Raw genomic sequence first — 17135 nt, 5'->3', positions numbered from 1 at the left:
TATTTTTGAAAGGTCTCTCTTCAGGATGAAGTCTCTCAGGTACAGTAAGATATGAATAGCTTTTGAAGGCTTTTCCACATTTTTCACAATCATAAGGCTTCTTCCCAGTATAAATTCTGTGATACTAAGTTCTTGCAGTTAGTAAAGGACTAACAACACTAACATCTGTGACACTTCTCTCAACTATGGACACTGCTGTACAGAAAGGCAGGAACACTGGTTAAAGGCTTTGCCACATTCTCTACATTTATAGGGCTTCTCTCCAGCATGAACTCTCTGATGATAAGTAAGGTTTGTTGCCCCCCTGAAAGCTTTGCCACATTCTTTACATTTATAAGGCTTCCCAACACTATGAATACTCTGATGAACTCTATACCTTGAGGACCTCCTGAAGGCTTTGCCACATTGGCCACATTTATAAGGTTTCTCTCCAGTATGAACTCTCTGATGATATGTAAGGGTTGAGGACCTGCTAAAGGCTTTGCCACATTCTCTACATTTGTAGGGCTTCTCTCCAGTATGAACTCTCTGATGATAAGTAAGATTTCTTGGCACACTGAAGGCTTTGCCACATTCTCTACATTTGTAGGGCTTCTCTCCAGTATGAACTCTCAGATGATAAGTAAGGTTTGTTGGCCCACTGAAGGCTTTGCCACAGTCTTTACATTTATAAGGCTTCTGTCCAGTATGAACTTTCTGATGATAAGTAAGGGATGATGCTACACGGAAAGTTTTGCCACAATCTGCACATTTAAAAGGCTTCTCTCCAGTATGAAGTCTCTGATGAGAAGTAAGAGATGAGGACCTGCTAAAGGCTTTGCCACATTTGCCACATTTGTAAGGTTTCTCTCCAGTATGAACCCTCTGATGATATGTAAGGGTTGAGGACTTGCTAAAGGCTTTGCCACATTCTCTACATTTGTAGGGCTTCTCTCCAGTGTGAACTCTCTGATGATAAGTAAGGTTTGTTTGTCCACGGAAGGCTTTGCCACATTCTTCACATTTATAAGGCTTCTCTCCAGTGTGAATTCTCTGATGGTAAGTAAGGTCTGTTTGCCCACGGAAGGCTTTGCCACATTCTTCACATTTATAAGGATTGTCTACAGTATGAACTTTCTGATGATAAGTAAGGTCTGATGCTACACGGAAAGTTTTGCCACAATCAGCACATTTAAAAGGCTTCTCTCCAGTATGAACTCTCTGATGATAAGTAAGAGATGAGGACCTGCTAAAGGCTTTGCCACATTCTCTACATTTGTAGGGCTTCTCTCCAGTATGAACTCTCTGATGACAAGTAAGGTTTGTTGCGGTACGGAAGGCTTTGCCACATTCTCTACATTTATGGGGCTTTTCTCCAGTATGAACTCTCTGATGGCGATTAAAACTTGAGGTATTACTGAATCCTTTGCCACATTCTCCACATTTATAACGCTTCTTTCCAGTATGCTCTCTCTGATGATAAGTAAGAGATGAGGTGTTGCAAAAAGCTTTGCCACATTCTCTACATTTATAGGGCTTTTTTCCAGTATGAATTCCCTCAAGTTCACACAGATTTGAAAGAAAATTAAATGCTTTACCACATTCTTTTTTTAAAAATATATTTTATTGATTTTTTATAGAGAGGAAGGGAGAGGGATAGAGAGTTAGAAACATCAATGAGCGAGAAACATCCATCAGCTGCCTCCTGCACGCCCCCTACTGGGGATGTGCCCGCAACCAAGGTACATGCCCTTGACTTGAATCGAACCCGGGACCCTTCAGTCCGTAGGATGATGCTCTATCCACTGAGTCAAAGCAGTCAGGGCGCTTTACCACATTCTTTATATGTATAATGCTTTTCTCTAGCAGGGATTTTCTTAAATTTATTTAGACTGAATATTTGACTGAAAACTCTCTCATATGGATTAAATTTGTAACCTTTCCCTATGGTATGAATATTATCTTGTTCAGTATGATTTGAAGATTGCTTAAATGATTTGTCATATTTAATTTGTTTCTTTGTCTTCCCTACAGGATGAATAAACTGATGTATATTTAGATTTGACATTGGGTCAAAGCCTTTTGCACCTTTATAACAGTTTTCTGGAGGCTGAATTTTCTGATGTTTATTAGGATTTGACTCGTGGTTAAAATTTTTCCAATATTCCTTGCACTGGTAACCTCTATCTTCAATACATGTATTCTGGTAATCACTGAAGGTGGAAAGGCATTTAGTGAAAGCTATTATTTCATTATACATGTATACTTTTTTCAAATAACTATTTTGTGGTAACTATTAAATCATGATGGTATAAAAAAACACACACACATTCCAGCCCTAGCCTGTTTGGTTCAATGGATAGACCTGCAGATTAAAAGTTCCCGAGTTCAATTCTGATCAAGGGCATGTACCTCAGTTGCAAGCTCCTCCCAGGCCCGAGCCCTGTTTGGGGCACATGCAGAAGGCAACCAATGTGTTTCTCTCAAATCGATATTTCTCTGTGTCTTTCTTTCCTGCTCTCTAAAAATCAAGGGAAAAATATCCTTGGGTAAGGATTCAAAACAAAACAGAAAAAAAATTAAAAAAACAACCATCCTGCCAGGCCCATGTGGCTTGGTGATTAAGTGCTGACCTATAAACCAGGAAGTCATGGTGCAATTCTCAGTCCGGGCATATACCTGGGTCGGGGACTGATTCCCCAGTGGGGGGCATCCAGCAAGCAGCTGATCATTGATTCTCTCACATCATTGATCCTTCTATGTCACTCTCTCTCCCTTCTTCTCTGAAATCAATTAAAATAAAATAAAATGAAATAAAAAATACACTGCTGCCTAGCTGGTGTGGCTCATTGAGTGAGTGTCAACCCATGAACCAGGAGGTCACAATTCAATTCCCCATCAGGGCACATGGCTGGGTTGGGAGCTCAATCCCCAATGGGGGGCAGGCAGCAGGCAGGCAATGAATGATTCTCTTATTGATGTTTCTATCTCTCTTTTCCTCTCTCTGAAATCAATAAAGACTTTTTTTTTTTTAATAAAATACTCCTGTTTCTGAAAATTATTGACATGTTTCAAAAACATTATTTATCAATGGAAGCATAATGAGACATTTAATGAAGAAACCACCAAACTGATTGCATTTAAACATTATCTGTGCATTATAAATCACTAAATTCTATAAATGACTTATTGAAAGTTTAATCCAAGACTACATTGTAAACAATTTTTATAATTATTTACAGTATGGCTTATGTGAGACTCTAGATTTTCCCTATTTATGTTCCAAGAATGTATAAGATTAAAAAAAATTATACTTGGTTTTCACATTTAGAAACATTTCACATTTATTTCACATTAATCTACAGCTATAATTAATGGATAGCTAAAACTAATGGAAATTAGGAGTATTGTCAAATGTGTGATATCTTTGACTTCCTTAAATAACAAGAATATTATTATGGCAATATTAACATACTTTCTTCTCATCTTACACTCTTCCTCTAATTCCAAGGCTTTCACTAAATGTACATTATCAAAGCCATACCTTCCATTATCTTACCAGTATTATTTTAGGGAATAAATCTTCCATTTCTGCCTTTTGTAGCATGGCCTGTTTGTCTTCAGATAAGGTAGCTGGAAGATATGATACAAAGTTTCACAGTTATGATATTAAACTTACTAGCAATTACTGACCAAGTTACTTTTTTAAAAAATATACAACCCTAGCTGGCTTGACTCAGTGGATAAAGCATCAGTCTGCAGATTGAGGGGTCCCAGGTTTGACCCCGACCAAGGGCACATGCCTGGGTTGCGGGCTTGATCCCCAGTAGGGGGCGTGCAGGAGGCAGCCGATCAATGATTCTCTCTCATCATTGATGTTTCTATCTCCCTATCTTTCTCCCTTCCTCTCTGAAATCAATTAAGAAATATATTTTTATTTTTATTTTTTTTTTTTTTTTTAAATATATTTTATTGATATTTTTACAGAGAGGAAGGGAGAGGGAGAGGGATAGCGAGTTAGAAACATCGATTCAGCTGCCTCTTGCACGCCCCCTACTGGGGATGTGCCCGCAACCCAGGTACATGCCCTTGACTGGAATCGAACCCGGGACCCTTGAGTCCGCAGGCCGACGCTCTATCCGCTGAGCCAAACCAGCTAGGGCAAGAAATATATTTTTAAAAAAATACACACACACACACACACACACACACACACACACACACACACACATATCCCAGCCGGCATATCTCCATGGTTGAGCATCGACCTATGAACCAGGAGGTCATGGTTCGATTCCCAGTCAGGGCATATGCCCAGGTTGTGGGCTTAATCCCCAATGTGGGGTGTGCAGGAGGCACCGATCAATGATTCTCTCTCATCACTGATGTTTCAATTATGAGAGAGAATATATATTGCATATATTCTTTATATATGCAATATATGCAAATCTTTATTGATTTCAGAGAGGAAGGGAGAAAGAGAGATAGAAGCATCAATGATGAGAATCATTGACCAGCAATCCAGATGTGTGCTTTTGACAAGGAAAGGGACCTTTGGGCCTTTGGTGGGCAGTCAGAAACTCTAGGCTGAAGTTCTAACCCGAAGCACACTGAACAAGGCATCATTGGCTGCTTCTTGTATTCGTCCTAAAGGGGATCAAACCCACAACCTTGGTGGACAGGGATAACACTCTTAAGCAACAGAGAACCCCAGCCATGGACCAAAGTGCTCTTTCATTTGAACTGAAAAGATGACAAAGACTTGCTTAGAGACAGCAAGACCTATTTACTAGAAAATGGACCATGAGTTTTGATAGAGATTCTCTCATTTCCAATCCAGTTTGTCCTCTGGTCAGAAGACATGGTAGAATGTTAGAATATTCTAGAAAACTAGAGGCCCGGTGTACGAAATTTGTGCATGGGTAGGGTCCCTAGGCCTCAGGGCCAATCTGTGGAGCAACCGGCAGGGTGATTGCCCCCCCCCCCTGCTGGCAACCGCCTTAGCTGGCCTGGGGCCTGCTGGCTGGGGGCAGCTCCTGCGTTGAGTGTCTGTCCCCTGGTGGTTACTGTGCATCATAGTGACTGGTCATTCCGCCATTCGGTCGATTTGCATGTTAGGATTTTATTATATAGGATTATTTTCTAATATACTGTTTTCAGATAGTACCTAAATTAGTCTAGACCAGTGGTCGGCAAACTGCGGCTCGGTAAACCGCGGCTCACGAGCCACATGTGGCTTTGGCCCCTTCAGTGTGGCTCTTCCACATAATACTGGCTCTTCCACAAAATACCGACTTCTGCGCATGGGCCACGAAGTTTCAATCACACTGTACGTGCATGCCCGCACGTGGTACTTTGTGGAAGAGCCACACTCAAGGGGCCAAAGAGCCGCATGTGGCTCGTGAGCCGCGGTTTGCCGACCACAGGTCTAGACAACATGTAAAAATTTCAAACACTGATTTCCTACTTCACATGCATCACAAATCTTTTCTTTTGTACCAGAAAACCCCCAATTTGTACCTTGAGAGCAAGAATCAGAAAATCTACCATAGAAAACAGAATTCCCCATAGATGTTAAAATAATAAAGAAAACAACACTATGTGGGTGGAGTAGGGACTCAGAAAGGAAGTCATCCTCACCCAGGGAGACCAGGTTGCTGTAGTTCTCTAACATCACATCCAGGTACAATTTCTGTTGAACTGGATCCAGGCATTCCCACTCCTCCTGAGAGAAATCTATGGCCACATCTCTGAAGGACAACTGTCCCTGAAAGAAAAGACACATTTACCAAGAGGTCACCAGAAGAGTTCATAATGTCACCCAACACGAAAACAGTGTTAGGAGAAGTTGTTTTGACCTAGGAGAGTATCCTGATTTACCCAATAAGATCACTTTGACCCAGTAACATTCTCTGATTTGTTTTCTAACACTGACAAATGTGGATGACACATGTCCACAAATTCACTGCAGAGGTTTTATTTTGCAGGAAAATAAACTTTAAAATTAAGGCATTAACACAGGCATAGGGATTTCTGAGAGCTGTATTTGAATCGTTCAGGGTCAGTGGTGTATATTTCTCAGCTGGAGATGTCATGGTGAGATGGGAAGTGTAAGCACTTCTTCAAGGGCAACACAGATGACAACAAACTGCACTTTTCTAACACAGGTTCTGATCCGGGTTCTCAGATGGGGCCTGTGTTTCTACATGTGTAACAAGCTCACTTTTTACTTATGATGCCAATGTCTGTGGTCCATGTGCTATATTTCTGAATAGAACAGAACAGAAAAGAAAGGACAAAGTTCATACACAATTTTAAACTGAAAGAGTATTTTTAAGGAATTTTAGTTCTCTTAAAATAGGAGACATTGGGACCATAATCCTATTTAGAATTTACTATGAGTAATTTTAGAACAAGATTATTCCGCCTTTGATATGAGAATATTCTGTGAAATATATAATAAAAAGTAAACCTTCAATTTTATCCCAAACTCAATCTACAATTAAAAAAACAAACCACAGGTCAATGCCCATAAAGAAACCTCATGAATATTCACAGCAGTTTCTGCAACTGAGAACAATAAAGACAGCTTAAGCAAATAAGAAAAAATATCTCAAATAATGTTACCATTTTATATAGAGAGAGACACACGTATGTGAACTATGTACAATATAAAAGTGATAGAAAACAGAATTGTCAGGTCAGTGAAATCAAGATCATTTTGTGATTCCATTCCATAAATTTCATGAATCTATTTGTTAATGATACCCCTCATCTACAAAAATAAAAGCGTAATATGCTAATTAGACAGGATGTCCTTCCGGACAACCTTCCAGATGAAGCCGGGACTGTGAGGGAAGCCCAGGTCCCAGGTGCCAGAGGGAAGCCTGGGTCCGGGAGGGAAGCCGGTGACAGCAGCTGGGGGAAGGAAGGCCTACTCTTGCATGAATTTCATGAATCAGGCCTCTAGTGTAGTATAAATACAATAAGGAGAGAAACTCACATAACGATGGAAAACAAATTAGATCTATTATTTCTTAGATACTCATTTATTTGAAAATTTTTGTGTATCATTAGTTGACTATAATCATATAAATTTAACTGAATTGAAGATACATTAATATGATTTTTGTAAACTTTCCAAAAAATAAAAAAAAGTGATAATGTAGAGTATGTCCATGACATGAGTGTAGGATATAATGAAAACTGCCCTAGCCGGTTGTGGACAGAGCGTCAGCCTGCGGACTGAAGGGTCCCGGGTTTGATTCCGGTCAAGGGCACATGCCTGAGTTGTGGGCTGGATCCCCAGTGGGGGACGTGCAGGAGGCAGCTGAATGGTGATTCTCTCTCATCATTGATGTTTCTGTCTCTCCTTCTCCCTTCCTCACTGAAATCAATAAAAATATATTTGGGGGGAAAAAAAGAATATAATGAAAATTTACAGGAACAAGTCCTGATTGGTTAAAGCTCCCATGTCAAAAGCCAATGATCTGTAGGAAATAGAAGTAGAGCGTTTATTTTTCAAAGCAAACAGAGGTAAAAAGAAGAGGCGAGTTTCCAGATGAAATGTGATGGTTTTTGCACATCTCTCAATAAGTCCCTACTAAGCCCTTGTTACTGATAAAGGGAGACTATTAACTCTACAGTGAGGGGAGCACCTCTGCCATGGTGGACTGGAACAATGGGTCTTAGGTGACACAGAAGGACAGGACATCACGGCTGTGAAATCACTGGCAAAAATATATCAATAAAAAAATCATTATGTGAAAATGATCACAAACAACATTAATTTTTACAAGTGTCAATCCACGTGTATCTCTCATATTCTGCAAGCTATCAGCACATTTAAATAGCAAGACTTTTGTACTAATCTAGTGAGCAAGTCTCTTCTATTTATTCTTCTTTTCAGATTTTTCTGAGCTGTAAAATGTGCATTTTCTTACCCCTGATCTACAGAGCTGATGCTGCAGCCATTTGAACCTAAAAACTTCATTTCTCTTCTTCACCGATATTAGAGCCCCTGGCCCCATCCCGGTAGGGGTGTTAGACATGGCTGCCTCCCAAGATTAATCTGTCAGAGAGGGATGTTTTCAGTAGTTGAAAGTCATTAAAGGTGGGAAATCTTCTTGACCTGGTGGAGCCTGCATAACATGAATGCACAGAAGGCATTGGGATAAAGGCCAAAACTATATAAACTGCTGACCTTGACTATCGTAAGAAAAACAGTAATTAAATAAGTACGTAAAGGGAAAGAGCATGAATAGCACCAACATCAGAAGGGGCAGGTTCTAAATCCAGAGATGTCAGAAGAAAAGCAAACATAGCCTGTGACCCAGGACACATCTTTTACCTGAGAAGCAGCCATTTGGTCCTGGTCCTGATCAGGGTCTGGGTTGTTGTCTCAGGCGAGGATATGTTGAGGAGTCACAGAATGTGCCTTCAAAGACGTCAGCTGAGCGTCTTAATCAGCTCACACGACACTCACAGTCAGAGGGACCTGGAAATGAGGAAAGGCCACCTGCTCCTGTCCGTTCTCATAGGAGTGAGGAACAATGAGCTCCTACATGGAGACCGCACTGTGAGTTTTTGAGTGTGTGTCTTCATGTGTCTCTCCTTCCAAAGACATCCACAAACTCCTACAGAAATGAGAACGTGAGCTGCTGTCCTGAACCCCCAAACTAAACAGAGCACCCCCTTACCTCCCCTGAACAAAGCCTGCTCCCCACTCTCACAAAGGCATCCTGCACCCCTCCTACTAATCCCCCGTCCTCACCTTCCAATCACCTGGAGGCCCTCAGTAACCAAAGATGCCCCACCCAGAGCATCTGTCCAAATCCATGGGGGAAAGTGCACCTGCTGTCATTTCTTTTTTTTTTTTTAATATATTTTTATTGATTTCAGACAGGAAAGAAGAGGGAGAGGAAAGAGAAGCATCAATGAGAGAGTAGCATTGATCTAGAGGGGGATCAAGCCCAAAACCTGGGCATGTGCCCTGACCGGGAATCAAACCATGACCTCCTGGTTCCCAGGCCTATGCTCAATCACTGACCCTTCCCACAAGGCCTGATGTCATTTCTTAAAACTCCTCAGGTGATCTGAGAAAAAGCCAAAGAATTTATCTCAGCATGTTTTTAAAATATAAATTAAGTATCAGACATAGAAAAACTATATCCATGGAAGAGAAAAATAAAAAACAAAAAGGAAAAACACAACAAGAAACCTAGGCTTCTAACAGTCCTTGAAAAAGCATCCTGTGGTGATAAACTCAAGTCACCCCCTTCTTGCCATCCCAGGAAATGACAAGCGACCCATGCCCTACAGACAAGTCTCTCCTCTCTGAGTGAATAAGGGTTGCAACTGGAATCAAATACTTATATAAAATTCCCAAGCCTTATAAACTGGATTTATAATTCTCATTCAAATCTGTATGACTAAAACAATTCAGCTGTTAAATATATAAAGCCACAAGCCAGTATAGTTGGTCCTCGGGTTACGTTGGGGAGAAGAAACGCGATTTTCGCCGTAAGTCAGAACCCACTTACATAAGCACCTCCGTCACTCATGGAGCACATACACAGCAGTAATGAAGTGAAACAGTAAAAAAACTTTAAAAGAAAGATAACAATTCCTGACCTTTACTTGTGGTAAATAATAAAAAACATAAAGCACATATGTACATACATCAAAATGATGGAACTTTTAAAAAATATATATATTTTATTGATTTTTTACAGAGAGGAAGGGAGAGGGATAGAGAGTTAGAAACATCGATGAGAGAGAAAAATCAGCTGCCTCCTGCACACCCCATACTGGGGATGTGCCCGCAACCAAGGTACATGCCATTGACCGGAATCGAACCTGGGCCCTTTCAGTCCTCAGGCCAATGCTCTATCCACTGAGCCAAACCGGTTAGGGCTTTTTTTTTATGAATAAATGGGAGATGGCATGTAACCACGAAAGGACATACTTCGAATGCGATATAACCCGAGGACTGTCTATATATCACCACTTAACCATCCACATCCCATCAGCTCACCACTCACCCAGATCAAGGTCTCCTCCTTCCCACTACTATGCATTTCTTCTGGTCTCTGAGGCTCCATCTCCACACACGTCTGCGTCTTCCCCTCCCCACGCCCGCGGCCCCCCTGCTGCCTGTTCCCGTCTGTCCCGCTCCCACAGCTGCTGACTCAGTGCTGCTCCCTCTGCTCCCTCATCCCTGAGTCCCCCTTTCTGTCCCTGCACTCGCTCCCCAACTCTTCTCCTGGGAACCAGTGTCTCTGTCTCAAGTGCCTGCTCCTGTGCGGCCCCCACTTCTGCTCCCCAGGACCCGCTCCCTCTCAGCCCCCCTTCCTCTCTCTGGGCTCCCCCTCCTCCCTGTGTCTCCACTTCCTTCCTCCTCAGGCCACTTTCCCGAGTGACCCCCTCACTCCTACCGTCGCCGTCCAGTCCCCCCCACACCCCCTATGGGCCCCTCTCTGTGGACCCCTCGCTGCCCTTCCTCCCGCCCACGTGTCTGTCTCTCACTCCCTCTCCTGACCCCCCAGCCTGGGCCCCCGCCCCCCGCAGTCACCGCGCCCACAAAGCCCCTCCCCGCGGGCAGGTCACCTCTTCAGGGGACACCGCGTCCTTCCCCCTGAGCCCCCCCATGGACACTGTGCTCCCCGGGCAGGCAGACCCCTTATTAAATGAGGGTGGGCCTAGGAGGGGGGTGCAGACCCCCAGGCCGGCAGCCATCCAGGCTCTTTGGGCGGAAAGCGCCGGGCGGGGGTAGGGGCGCAAAGGGCGGGAACCCCTGACCCAGACTCTCAGCCCCGCGGGGAGGACCGGCGGCCCCGGGAACGGTTTTCAGCGGGAAAACCGCGCGGCAGGCGGTGGCCACAGCCACAGGCGGAGAGACCCCGGGCCGGGGCCTCCGTTTACTCCCAAAGGCACGTGGCGCCCGCACCGCGCGGCCTCCCGGGACGCGGACTCACCGCAGAGAGGCTCCGGGGCGGGGACCCCAACAAGGACTTCAGCGCCGGCAGCGCCCTCAGCCTTCCCTGCGGGGAGGGGGACGGGGAGCCTCAGCTTTAAAGACAAACACCCTCCTCAGGGGAAACCGCCACCTTCCCCTCCACGGCCGCTTCCGCGTCTGCAAGGAACTGCGCATGCGCCTCCCTGCGGGGTGGGCGGGGGCCAGAGCCTGAGCTGAGCGACTCCGCGATGGGGGCGGGGCCGAGCCCGGCGGCCAGGCCTGTGCAGGGCCAGAGGGAGGGAGGGCGGGGCGGGAGGGAGGGGGCAGCCCCGGGTCCCCGCACCTACTTCCCATTGGTGACACAGCCTTTCCTGTCCAATGTCTTTGAATTAAGCGCATCATTACTCCTAATATTTGTAACATTGTTTTCCACAATTAACATTATGGGGGCCCTCCATGGATTCAGTTTTGGATAAGGTCTTTGCTACACACATTACATCTATACGATTTCTCTTATATGTATATTGACTGATGGTTAGTAATGCTTAACTCTAGGTTAAATATATTGCCCAAATCATTATATTTTAACACCATCCCCAGTATGAATTTCTGATTCTGTGTTTATCCTGCCTAAAGTCCTTCCAAATTCACTGTAATTTTTCTCTAATGAATATAACTGTGATATTTATTTATCAATGAACAATAGATAAAAACTTTCTAATTTTTATTGCAAACCTGCTTTTCAACTAGGAAGGATTCTTTCCAGTTGTGAAAACCAGAAAACCATTTTAATAAATTTCTTAACTTGGTTACACTTCTAATATGTATCCTGTTTTAATCTCCATGGTTAACCCTAATGTAATTAAAAGCTTAATTCCAATTCTTTTATCAAATCATTCCATGCATTTGTTTCCCGAAGATATTTTATTACTAAACGAAATACAGGAAATGACAACATTACACACAATGATATGATTGCTGCTGGAGGGCATTGGCAGAAAGCATTCAAGGTCCTCATCATGGGAGGAAGATACAAATACTAAAGCATAATCACTCTTTTATTTTTTAAAATATATATATTTTATTGATTTTTTATAGAGAGGAAGGGAGAGGGATAGAGAGTTAGAAACATCAATCAGCTGCCTCCTGCACGCCCCTACTGGGAATATGCCCGCAACCAAGGTACATGCCCTTGACCAGAATTGAACCCAGGACCCTTCAGTCCGCAGGCGGACGCTCTATCCACTGAGCCAAACCAGTTGGGGCCACTCTTTTATTTTTTATTGACTTTTTACAGAGAGGATGGGAGAAGGATAGAGAGTTAGAAACATCATGGATCAGCTGCCTCCTGCAAACCCCCCACTGGGGATGTATCCAAACTGGTTAGGGCAGCATAATCAATCTTAATACAACATATATATCGTAAGCCCTGGCTTGGTATCTCAGTTGGTTAGAGCATCGGCTGGTTCTGCCTAATACAAATGTTTGTATTGGAATCCTAAGAACTAACTTCAGATGATAGAGACACAGACTCTGACCTTCAGTCATTTCAGCTCTGGGAAATTTGCTGACCTTCAACCATAAAACCAGGATGACAAAGATTCTGATGACGCACACTAGACCATCACTTGACAAGTTTTGTGGTCCTTATTGGAATGGACAGTGCTGGCCTACACGGAGAGAACTTTTTAACCCCCTAACTTTTATTTCTTTGTTTTGCTTTCCCTCTCCCTCCTTACAAAAACCTCTGCCTGCATTGAGATGTTGAGATGGGCTTTGCAACAAAAGTCCCCCAGTTGCCAGCATTCAAATAAACCTCTTTTCTTTCTCACCAGCATCTGTGTCAGGAGTTTGGCTTTCCTGGCTGCAGGCAGCAGATCCTTGGATTCCGGTTACAGAGGGAAGGTTAGGAAGATTACTTACTTGAAGGTGGAGGGAGTAACACCAGGATGGGATTACAGGGTAATTAAAACTATGTGCTCTTTTGGGAGTGGTCACATGCAGCTTGCATTACAGGGTATTTAAGTTTATGTGCAAAGTTGTGTTAACCTAGCTGTGTTAACCTAGATGTACAGAAATAATGCACAGTGCTTATTTAAGGCAAAGATAAGCCTGTTAGTAAAGAATTGTATTGCCCAGTCACGAGTTTATGATCCCATCACCCAGTGATGTTATTTTTCATAGAACCCCCTTTTTCATCTACAGTGTGGCAGAGTTCTTATCCAAAATTCAATCCTTTAGGGACCATCACAATATTAACTTTGGAATGACACCTTACAACTTACATGAGTAATGATGTTCAAACTTTAGCAAATATCAGGTAATGAACATCAAAAGGCTCTATGTAGCCGTAACTGGTTTGGCTCAGTGGGTAGAGCCAAGGGCATGTACCTGGGTTGCGGGCACATCCCCCCCAGTGGGAGATGTGCAGGAGGCAGCTGATCGATGTTTCTCTCTCATCAATGTTTCTAACTCTCTATCTCTCTCCCTTCCTCTCTGTGAAAAATCAATAAAATATATTAAAAAAAAATTCTCTAAAAAAAAAAATCCTCTACAGGCTTGGACATTCTTACACTGACAACACACATTATACTTTTTTCGATTTCTCTTTGGGATTTATTTACAATCTATAATAAAAGCATAATATGCTAATTAGACCAGATGTCCTTTGGGACAAAGCCGGGAATGCAAGGGAGGGATCCAGGCAGCACCCCGGCTACGAAGGCCTACTCTTGCATGAATTTCATGCATTGGGCCTCTAGTTGTTTAATAATGTTGTTACTAGACAGAAATCAGAATTGGAGCAAGTCTACCTCTGGCAGAATGTAGAATGTGCGTACTTGGCTTTGTGCAGGAAAGATGTCAGGGGTCCAGGTGATTTTGAGAGTGTTTATTAAAGCTGGGGACAGTGAAAACAAGAAAAAAGCAAGAGGAGAGACTAGGTGGGGCTGCTTTGGTTCTTCAGAAATATTCTAGGAAAGAAATGAGCCTAAGCAGGGCTGCTGTACTGGAAAGTCAGAGAAAATAGGGCCTTGGAGACAGTTTCAGGAGGTAAGGCTGGGATAAGCTGCCACTGCCCATTGCTCCCCTGGCCAGATATCTCATGGAGTCCCTTAGAGTTTAGGTGATGCATGCCTGTAGGGGAAGAAGAGGTAGCAGGAAAAGGCAGGGGCGTGATCTGGGGAGAGTGTGTTGTGTCCTTCATCTTGAGGGCTTTAAAGCCTGGGAGTTCTTAGGGAATGATTTCAATAGTCTGTTCATCAGCTTTTCCAGGTGTTTTGGAGGGATGGGGCTTGGTGGTGGTTTCCATGGAGATGTATTCACATACCATAAATTTTGTAGTGCACAGTTCAGTGGCTTTTAGTATATTTATGAAGTTGTGCAAACATCTCCACCAATTCCAGGACATTTCATCACCCCATACCCATCAAGCAGTCTTACCATTGCCCTATCTCTCCCCAGCCACTAATCTACTTTGTTTCTACAGATTTGCCTATTCTGGGCATGTCACATAAATGGAATCCTATGTGTTGCTTTTTATGTCTGGCTTCTCAAGCATAATGTTTTCCAGGTACATCCATGTTGTAGCATAGCATGCAACAATACTTCACTCATTTTTACGATTAATATTCATTATATGGATATACTCTGTTTTATTTGTCCATTCATCAGTTGATAGTTACTTGGCTATTATGAACAATGTTGTTATGAATATTTGCATACAAGTTCTTGTGTACCCATATGTTTTCAATTATTTTGGTTATATATCTAGGAGTGGAATTGTTGGGCAAAATGGTAACTTAGTGGGACTTTCAGAATTTTTTACAAAGTGAATACATCATTTTACATTCCCACCAGCAGTGTATGAGGGTTCCAGTATTTCCACATCAAAACTTATCTGCAATACAAATGATTCTTGTAGGTTGATTTTGTATCCTGCAAGCTTGCTGAACTTATTAGCTCAATTTCTTTAAAGTGGATTTCCGCCCTAACTGGTTTGGCTCAGTGGATAGAGCGTCAGCCTGCGGACTCAAGGGTCCCAGGTTAGATTCCGGTCAAGGGCATGTACCTTGGTTGCGGGCACATCCCCAGAAGGGAGTGTGCAGGAGGCAGCTGATCGATGTTTCTAACTTTCTATCCCTCTCCCTTCCTCTCTGTAAAAAATCAATAAAATATATATATTTTAAAAAGAAAAAAAAAAATAACGTGGATTTCCTATATACATGATCCTGTCATCTGCAGATTGTTTTATTTCTTCCTTTCCAATCTGCATACCTTTTCTTTTTCTTGCCTAAATACGCTGGCTAGAACTTCCAGTACAATGTTAAGTACAACTGGCAGGAGTCTTTGTCTTGTTTCTGATCTTAAGTGGAAAGCACCCAGTTTTTCACCATTAGATATGGTGTTAGCTATTGGTTTTCTGTAGATACCTTTTATCAGGTTAATAACCTCCCTTGTTGCTGCTCCCACTCTGGCCATCTGGTCTACAATAGGCAGCTGATTGATGTTTCTCTCTCATCGATGTTTCTAACTCTCTAGCCTTCTCCCTTCCTCTCTGTGGAAAATCAATAAAATATATTAAAAAAAAAAAAAAGATCTGAGGACAGGAGGGGCAGGGCCTTCCTTCTTGTCACTCCTTGTGTAACTTCTTGCAGGTTTGGAACGGAGAAGTAGTATGAAGTCTACCACTTTAATCTCTCCGTCCTCTTTCCTTGGCCACAGCCCCAGCTGCCTCCCTAGTCTTCTGGCTTTGTCAGACCCCTGAAGGGTCTGCCCAAGTCTTACTGGACCCTTTCCATCAGAGCCAAGTTCAAGCTCTTACTTCAGGCTCTTTGGGATCTGGAGCCTACACCCTTCTCTGTGCTCACCTGTACCAGGCCATTTCTCACTAACCCCACTCTCTGAATTACTTGTGTCCCTGAAGAGTGGAGAGAGAAAGTTTTGCAGGCAGAGGTTCGTGTAACAACCAAAAGGTTGGAGATGTTGAAGCATGTGAATTTACAGGAACCAAGGATGTTTTCCAGGAAGGAGTTAAGTGGTGAGGGTGGGAAGACTTGAATTCTGGTTACCAAGGTAACTGCATCCTTCCTTTTACTCCCCAAATCCAATTGTCACTGAATTTCAATCTGTCTCCTTGGGAATCTTTTCTTCTGTTTCCCTTTTTATCCACCACCTCCTTCTACGTCAGCGTACCTCCTCCAGCTCAAAACTTAGAGACCAGAATTCTCCCGGGCCTCTTGTCCTCATGTCTTCCCTTTCAATTCTGACGCTGTCACTCCTTTGCCAAAACACCTGATGGCTGCTTCTGCCTTCCAGGATAAAGTTTAAATCTTTAGCTTGAGCCAAAACCAGTTTGGCTCAGTGGATAGAGCATTGGCCTGCGGACTGAAAGGTCCCAGGTTCGATTCTGGTCAAGGGCATGTACCTGGGTTGCGGGCACATCCCCAGTAGGAGATGTGCAGGAGGCAGCTGATCGATGTTTCTAACTCTCTATCTCTCTCCCTTCCTCTCTGTAAAAAATCAATAAAATATATTTTTTAAAAAAATATCTTCAGCTCGCTCCAGTCTGCACTCTACACTCTGAAATCAGCCTCATCTCCTTGTGCTGTTGATCCCTGCGCATGTCAGCAGCAGAGCTAAGATGGAACTCTAAGCGTGTCGCTGCACCACGTGTGGCAGACTGTTACATAGGCAGGCCCCACTGAACCCTGCCTGCAAGTTTTCACATCTTGGTGGGCACCTCCACACTGACTCTGGGCCTGACCCTGGGGCTGGTTTTGGCTTGTAGTGCAAGCCAAGGTGTGAAAAGCACTTGCAGGCGGGACGTGTTCTCTGGGACACTGCTCTGAGGACATATACTAGCAGATAAAGAGGTCCGGCCATCCTGGATAGGCTGCACGGGGAGAGATGCTGTACCAAGCCTCAGCTCAGGTGCCAGCCACGGGAGTGAAAATGGCATCTCAAACATTCCAGCCCCAGGTGACACCACCAGGAGCACAAGGACCTTCCAACTGAGCCACGCCCGGACTACAGAATTCAATCACTAAGCTTTGAGGATGGATTGTTATGCAGTAAAATACAACTGGAACACCACGGATCATTCATTTGAATGTTCCTTCAACAATTACTGGTAGGTTACCTGCTAAGCTAGAACATTCACCATCGTGCTGAAAGTGGTTATGTTGTCCGCCACTTCCCA

General features: G+C 43.4%; 3 protein-coding genes across 4 annotated transcripts in view; all 3 read right to left on the bottom strand.

Annotated features, from left to right (window-relative positions):
* The window catches only part of LOC102416810 (zinc finger protein 420-like), a 35225-nt gene extending 29550 nt beyond the window's left edge, over nt 1-5675 (bottom strand). Inside the window, exons 1-2 of one of the 2 annotated variants that reach the window (XM_023764956.1) lie at nt 5620-5675; nt 3539-3612 (exon numbers count right to left, since the gene is read on the bottom strand). The gene's annotated coding sequence lies outside the window, so the exon portion shown is untranslated. Of the gene's footprint in view, nt 1-3538; nt 3613-5619 lie in introns of those variants that run through there. The other variant, XM_023764958.1, reaches the window with a different exon arrangement.
* The window catches only part of LOC111828438 (zinc finger protein 501-like), an 84938-nt gene extending 76511 nt beyond the window's left edge, over nt 1-8427 (bottom strand). The window contains exon 1 of the mRNA XM_023764977.1: nt 8330-8427. Coding sequence (XP_023620745.1) covers nt 8330-8344 — 15 coding nt within the window. The 5' untranslated portion in view covers nt 8345-8427. The remainder of the gene's footprint in view (nt 1-8329) is intronic.
* On the bottom strand, nt 293-8461 carry LOC111822995 (zinc finger protein 571-like). Its single transcript, XM_023764979.1, is given in 5 exon segments — nt 293-454; nt 457-1452; nt 3539-3612; nt 5620-5746; nt 8330-8461. Coding segments are annotated over 5 exon segments (1251 nt in total). The 5' UTR covers nt 8345-8461; the 3' UTR covers nt 293-415.
* Nucleotides 8462-17135: the final 8674 nt, after the last annotated feature.

The sequence above is a fragment of the Myotis lucifugus genome, unplaced genomic scaffold (assembly GCF_000147115.1).
Source record: "Myotis lucifugus unplaced genomic scaffold, Myoluc2.0 scaffold_365, whole genome shotgun sequence".
NCBI classification, from domain to species: Eukaryota; Metazoa; Chordata; class Mammalia; order Chiroptera; family Vespertilionidae; genus Myotis; species Myotis lucifugus.
Note: the sequence above shows the minus strand (reverse complement) of the source record. Positions and strands in the feature narration are given on the sequence as shown.